The sequence below is a fragment of the Balearica regulorum genome, chromosome 12 (assembly GCF_011004875.1).
Source record: "Balearica regulorum gibbericeps isolate bBalReg1 chromosome 12, bBalReg1.pri, whole genome shotgun sequence".
Taxonomy (NCBI): Eukaryota; Metazoa; Chordata; class Aves; order Gruiformes; family Gruidae; genus Balearica; species Balearica regulorum.
In genome coordinates, this window is record NC_046195.1 from 14,604,030 (window position 1) to 14,611,454 (window position 7,425).

General features: G+C 42.5%; 1 protein-coding gene across 2 annotated transcripts in view; it reads left to right on the forward strand.

Moving 5' to 3' along the window:
* Window positions 1-3,834, forward strand: part of MTHFS (methenyltetrahydrofolate synthetase) — a 24,239-nt gene extending 20,405 nt beyond the window's left edge. For both annotated transcript variants that reach the window (XM_075764347.1, XM_075764350.1), the window contains exon 3: window positions 2,513-3,834. In XM_075764347.1, the coding sequence (XP_075620462.1) occupies window positions 2,513-2,736 (224 nt within the window). In that variant the 3' untranslated portion in view covers window positions 2,737-3,834. The remainder of the gene's footprint in view (window positions 1-2,512) is intronic.
* Window positions 3,835-7,425: the final 3,591 nt, after the last annotated feature.

Sequence of the window (7,425 nt, forward strand, 5' to 3'; positions counted from 1 at the left end):
ATACAAATGTAAAGAGAAATGGCATCTTTTCACTCTGCAGATTTGCCCCTTGTGTGCATTCTCACCTGCCAGCAGTAGCGACCGCAAATGTTTCCCGCTTTTTGCCATGAGAGTCACATGGAGTGAAAACAGCTTAAAAAAGTGTAAGGCAGAGTGTGTTTCTTTCTGTGCATCATTAGTGTTTGGTACATGTTGGTTTCTGGGCCACCTGCATACCTACGCAAAGCCGATGTGAGGCAAATTATGGAGAGGATGAGTAGTGAGCACAGGAGTGACTCAGGGAGGATTTGACCTGCAGAATCTATTACTGACCGTGCTAACGGGGAGAAGATCAGCTGGTTTCTAGGTCCTAGTCCATAGGCCTGTCAATTGTCAAATATGTATTTTTACTTGCAAACTGAGTAGACATGACATGCTGCATCCATCAGTGTGCATGGTGATACCATAAAAATGGCATCTCTTTTCAGGTGAGACCATACTTCTGTCCTCATGCCTCTTTTCCTCTTTGTTTGCCATTTGCCATTTGTCTGTCCTATGAGTCAAAAGTTGACTGCAGCGTGGTAAGACAGTCAGACTCCTTTTTATTTCAAGCAGTAATATTCTGTGGTCTGCCCTTTGGCTCATTCCCTCCTCTTACTCCCCTGACCTCTTTAAAAAAGCCATGCTTCTTAACTGTATGATGCCGGATTAATCTTCTCTAAGCATTTCACACTGTGTTGCCTTGCATATTTTATATCAATGTTCTAATTAAGTCATCAGGTCATGATGGATGAGTGTTCACGTCAGTGACTCTTCTCTGAATGATGAACAGTGGAAAGAAATCTCCAGGAGCCTGGGAAGTGTGTGCAAATGAGTTGGTCTTAGGTGAACTTTTAAGTTTGGAGTTGATACATGATCTCAGGTGGGATTCCCTGGAAACTGAAAAACTCTGCTTAGCTCTGGCTCTTCCAGTACCTGCTCCCACGCATCTCCTTGAATGTTGGGTGTCATTCCTCAGCTAGTGAGAGCAGCTCAATCCAAAATGGCAAGAGAGAGTAGATTTGGACATAGGAAAAGTGGAAAAATACCTCCCGACACATCCTAGCCCTGGTGAAGGAGCAGAAGCTAGTTACAGAAAAGCTGCTCAAGGTTAAATACAGTTCCTGTAAGAAGAAAGAAGCAGTGGACTGAGACACAGTATTTGCTTTCTTTCCAGACTCGTATCAGCTGTGTTTTAGTCTATGCTGGCTTTCCACTACTGTTCCTGCCCTTCTCTCCTTAAGCCTCTGTCTGCTACAGCAGCAAGTAATGAAAGACTTTCTTGCGTTGTGAAACTAGCGAGTGGAATGTTCCTGGGTTCAGCGGTCAGCACCAGGCCAGCCAAGCTCATTTGCTTAGAGGATGTCCTTGCAAGACTTCTCATACTAAATGAACAAGCCTTGCATAAGTAATGGGAATCTGCACACTGGCTGCCTCCATGCCTTGTGGTCGCTCAAGGTAGCAGCCGCTTTCTTTTGCCTGCCTGGCAGCAATGTGAATCTACTCCTGAAACAAGTGGGCAGCTGAGTATAAATTGTATCTGGCTGCCTGGCGTGCTGCCGATCCATATCCGTTCACAGAATATGAACAAAGCAAGAAAAAAGGGCTTAGCTGACCTTGCCTTTTTAGCAGGGGCTGCTTGGTGGAGTCTTTTGTCAGGGTTTCACCAGCCGGTCGGGTCTGTTTTGTCTAGATGATTGGCAGCTTATGCAGCTTGTTTCAGTTTTTGAACCGATTTTGAGTTCCGATCCAGTGCAATCTCAGAAGAGTCTTGGGGAGCCCATACATCCCTCCAGAAGGAGGGATATTCAGGGCAGACAAGCAGAATGCCTGTGTGTGCTGCTGGAGCAACAGTGAAAATTGCTGGAGGCTCAGGAAGAAAGTCCTTTGGGAGAAGAGGAACCTGACATCATGAAGAGACAAGCCTTCAAATCTTGATCTTGATCTAAGAGGGCAAATACCCACTTTCAGAATATATTGTATTCAAGGTTCTTTGCTTTTGGGAGGTTGAATGAAGGTTCATGACATCTTACAGCTGTGTCACAAAGATGCTCGCTCTCTCTTACGTGTCTTCTTTTCATTCTCTTTTTCTTTTCTATTTTTGTGTCTGATGTTGAAGTTCATTTGATTTTGTGATTCCTCCTGCATTTAATTTCCCTGAGTTCAGTCTCTGACTGGATTTAGAGTCATATTCATTAGTATTTGGAATTGTGGGGTTAAAATGATAAAATAAATTTGTTATAATGTAGGGTTTTTTCCTTCTAGCTTTTCAAGATCTAATTATTTTGCGGCTGATCTAGCACACAATTGATAAGATGAAAATGTAAATTTACAGGTTCAGTATTCAAAGTATTTTTCATCTGATCAAAGAGGTTGAAGCATTTTGCAAAATAGAAAGCTTGCATTTTTGCGAATGTCTGACGTTATGTGGATGTAGTCAGGCCATCAGGAAATCCACAGTGCATCCATTAATGTTTATTTTATTTTTCTGCAGGAGGTCTTGACCTTATCTTCATGCCAGGCCTTGGGTTTGACAAAAAAGGCAACAGATTGGGAAGAGGGAAAGGATATTATGATACCTATCTTGAAAGATGTATGAAACATCCCAGTGGAAAGCCTTACACGATTGCCTTGGCTTTTAGGGAACAGATTTGTGAATCAGTGCCTGTGGCAGAAAATGATGTCCAAGTAGATGAAATCCTTTATGAAGACTGCTGAAAGTATCTTGATACCAACCCACCTTCAGAGTGACCAACCAAAGGCATCAGATCCATCAATCATGACTTTTTAATAGTCATATATGACTTTGGGAGGCATAAAATACACTATTTGTGTTTGAACAAAAAAACTGCCTCAGTGTAAATGTGGTAAATAGTAGTGAGGATTGCATTGATTTGCTTCTAATTAGCGAATGAGCGATGTGAATTCTTATTCTAGAATCAATAGAAACAAGAATGTGTAACTGTTTATTACAGTAAGGACCATTTCTTCTCATCATACTTTAGAGGAACAAGCTACTTGATACTTAACAGTTTTATTATTCCAGTTTAAAATTGTACTGTCTGCTAATGACAGTTCTTGATCCATTCTGAAATTAGATACTTGTTATGGTAAAAATTCTTAGTACTTAAATACTATGTGCATCCATGAGTAAAACAAGAAACTGCGAGATAAGTCCTATAGTAAGCTGGGCAAAAAATGGTGATTGGAAAAAAGCCTTAATTGATTTTAGTGTATACAATACATTTGACTGTTTAGTTGGCTCCTTGAACATTTCTTAAAATAAAGGGAGTATCTGTTAATAAAAAAAGGTTCTTGGTCAAAGCTTTGGTATATGGTTCTTTTCTTTGTCTGAATGCAAGATTGTAATATGTCATCTAAAATGTGGTCAGTCAGTTCTCCATCTGGAGAAAACCAGCTTTTTTTTTTGTAAAATAATACTCAAAATTACTTTTAAGTAAGTTCTACAATTTTGTGCATGGGCTATTCATAATGTCCCAAAATATTGTGTGAAATATGGGTACTATCTTAAAGGATAAAGATATGCTAAGAATTGCAGAGAGCCGGTTTTATGATTGAGTAAGTTTTTGGGTGGAAGGTTGGTTGTTCTCCAGTTCCGCAGACCACCCTGGAAATCGGGAAGAAGATAGTGAGTTTTCCTCTGCATGCTGTCCTCATAGTAACAGAACACAATATTTCCAATCAGGATCAATCAAACTGTCAAAATTTTGTGTTCCTTCTTCACTGCAAGTTCACTGTTTCTATACATGTTTAACTCCTCCCTCAATCAATAAATCAGTGCATTTATTTTCACCAAACTACTCTATGTCATCATCAAAAAATCCATGAGTTCTCAAGGACCAGCTGCAGAACAGAATGACCTTAAGACTTCCTCAACGATAACTGTTTTTTGAACAAAACCATGCCTACAGTATGTATGAACCTTTTCATCTCAGAACGCTTCTATTCAGTTTTATTTCCATTTTGCTAATACAGTAACTAAACCCTCTTGCTCTGGGGTGAACATGAGCTTAGCAACTCAGGTCTCTCTGGCCTGTGCTCCCTGGTGCTTCTCCAGCCTGTGTTAACGAAGGTCCATCTGGCTGGGGGGAAGATACCTTCAGTATTGGCCTGCTGGGCTTCCCACCAGTGTGTACAGAAAAGGTGCAACGTGAACCAGATGGCTGGGAGCAATATGGGCTGTTCAGTAAAACAACAGTGACCAGACTTGGCCTTTCATTGAGTCTTTATCAAATTATTTCACTCCACCAAATGAAAAATGCTGACTAAGATGCGTTCATGTGTTCACAAAGGGTTGTGCAAGCAGAAATGGAGATGACAGTATTGGTGCTGGTGCATGCGGTGGAGCATCCTCCAGCTCCTGTCAGCTCTGCAGTGCTGCCAGCTGTACTGCCTTACAGGAGGGAGACAGACTCTGGCGGTTCAACACCTTTGGGGAATAAACATGATGAGAAAATTGAACCCTTTTTTTTCCACAATGTCTGTCCTGGCAGTATTTTAATCCTTTCTTCATTTTTGAACTTCTGTTGACATATGGAGAACAACAACAAAAAAAGATGTGGCAGGCTTTGGGTGTGGCAGACCTATTTCTAGGTTTGTCTGCAAGGCTGTTTGAGTTCACCTATCACATTAGGCTCAACACTATGCCATATGGCATGGCCTGCCGTGCACATCAACAAAACTACACTGAAGCCAGTATTTTTCACAGGGGAAACCTGGATCCCAAATCCGATAGATGTTTAAAATGCATGTATTAAGTTCAGCCTCATTCAACAAGCTACCTGCTTCCACCCCACCAAAACCAGTGGGTGCTTTTAGTGGTGTCCTACCTCAAGGCTTAGCCATGGTGCTTTATCTGGGATCCTGAGGCATGTTTACATGGTTTGGTTGGTGTGACACTAAGCGTGGCTGCACGAGTGTTGCTCCAGTTCTACTTCAGGCACAAAATCAAGAAGCCACGTCAGCATAACAGAACATCATCAGAGGCTAATGCCCTCTTGCAGCTACATTCAAGCTGAGGGGAAGCCATGATGTTTTGTTTTAAAGCTGAATACTATTTTTTTGAGCCGTGTTTTATTAGGTTGCCTTGTGCCACATAAATGGCTACTGTGAAAGGATGCTTTTTATCCAAAACCTCTGCACCTTGTGGGTTTGCTTTTCTGAGACATTCTGTATATAAGAGGGATTTTTATTATTATTAGCCCAGTTAGATAGGAGTTTATTCACAAAACTTTATGGCCCTTTTGGATTAGCTTTTCATCTTGCTGTCTGAGCTTTGATTTATTCACTAGAGTAAGGGCTAGCTTGACTCCTACGTATTTCACTACAGGTGATACCAGGCCAACAACTGTGCACAAAAAGGCCGGTGTATGATGAAGAGACTTCGGGGCCAGAGCTGACAACTGTACAGAAACAAAGTGCTTAGAGACAGCCAAGGACTTGGTCATACATTTTGTTGCATGAGAGTTCAAAATGGGGCAAAAAATAAAAAGCAAGTGTTTGGATGCAAAATAGAGGCCCCCATCCAGCACGGCCACAGATAGGTGCCGAGCTTTGTCCTTGTGGGCTCCCTGGAGCTGCTGGAACTAATTGGTATAGGAAAAGCAAGTGAGCTTTGAAGGCTTTCGGGGCTTGAGGCAATGAGTGTCCCCAAACTTCTTACTGATCACATTTCAATACATCATGGAGCCATTCTCTCCCGCTTTCACTCCAAACCGCCCTTTTGGCCACAGCTGCAGCGGGAAAGGATGAGGAAACTATTTAATGTACTGTGTCATTGGGAACAAGAGGAGCCGGCGCTTTGTTTCTTGCCAGCCTCTCCTGGGTCAGGAGGAGATCATCACCGGCTCCTCGGCCAGGCTGGGGGACCTGCGGGACCCTGGCTGATGCAGATAGCTCAACATTTGGCTGGTGAGGACAGCAAAACAATATTTATGTATATTGTCTTCAGAATCATGGAGCTAAATAAATGTGACAGCTTTCATTTGACATCCCCAACCTTGCTGCTGTCGCTCAGGGTTTTTGTTTTTGCCACATAACATGAAATCACTGTCAGTCTGATAGTATATAGCAGTGTTTCTGAGGCACAAAGGTTAGGGGGTTGGTAGGTGCGTCAGAATTATTTACGTTTGCTATGCATAAAATGGCACTTGGGAAGCAAGGCAGGCTGCCAAGAAGGAGAGGAATCGGGGCTATCTGGTTGCTCTCTTGTATCTCTCCATGCTGGATTGTCAGGGTAGGATTTATAAAAATTGCTTCAAAACAGTATCATCTTTCCTCAATTGGATGTGCCCCCGTCTGTTGCAGTGAATGCCATTATTGCTATTCTCATGACAAAGTGTCTATCAATCTCTACTTTGTTTATAAACAAATCTGCCTGCCTTGCATAAGAAATGGATAGACTAAGGAAAAATACCATTACCAAAGGAATAAGTTAATTATATTTCAGGATCTCAGCAGGGAATGCTATCTCAGAATATTCAGTAAGATCTGACCAGTGGAGTTATAATTAAAAAATGTCCCCAGGGAGGAACTGGTAAATTATTTACTGTAAGGGGCTTTTCCAGGCTCTTTTAGTTTAATTACACACTCTGAAAGAGAAAGGCCTCGGAAACAAATTAACTAAGAGGTTGAAATGGCTTTGTTAAAATCATGTTCACGGCTAAGCAAAAGTGGAAGACTGTGAGCAAGGTTCAAATATAGGACAAATCTTTGGAAGCTGGCATTACTCATGGTTGAAAAATCATATGGAAAGCACCAAAATGTCCGTACATAGAAAATGCAATCACTGGTTTTGTCCAGTATTCCCACTGGCCTCAGAAGACGTTCTGTGTGGTCCAGATCTGACAGTGCCTCATGTCCTCACAGCCATTTGGGGGGGAGGAACTGCCTTTTGTGGCCTTTTCGGTAGGGTACGGATGAAGTCCTAGCAGGGGGGGATGAAAGATTAGAGGTGGTGGAGAGGCAGGATAAGAGGATGCTGGGACAGTATGAATTTTCCATCACTCTCACACCACCGATGGCATTTTAGCTGAAAACAGGCTGGTTAACCCTCAGCAGAAGGTGGGCTGAATGCGGCCTTTGGTGCTGAGAGACAGGCACCCATGCTATTAGCAGTTGTGTCCTTTTGAAATGCATGGGTGAAACCTGGCTTGCTTGCTCTCCCACATGAAACACAGCTTAAGCATTTGCTACCGAAGTTGGCTCCTGGAGTTGGCCTTTGCTGGAAGACAGCTGGCGTGATCTCTAGTCGGATGTGGAGAGTGGAAGTCAAGAGGCCAGAGCTCTCCCCTCATCTCAACCACTGACTCACCAGTTGGCAGAGAAGGAGGCATTATCTAATATCTGTTTGCTAAGGAATAAGGAAGCCGGTAATACTGTATCTGC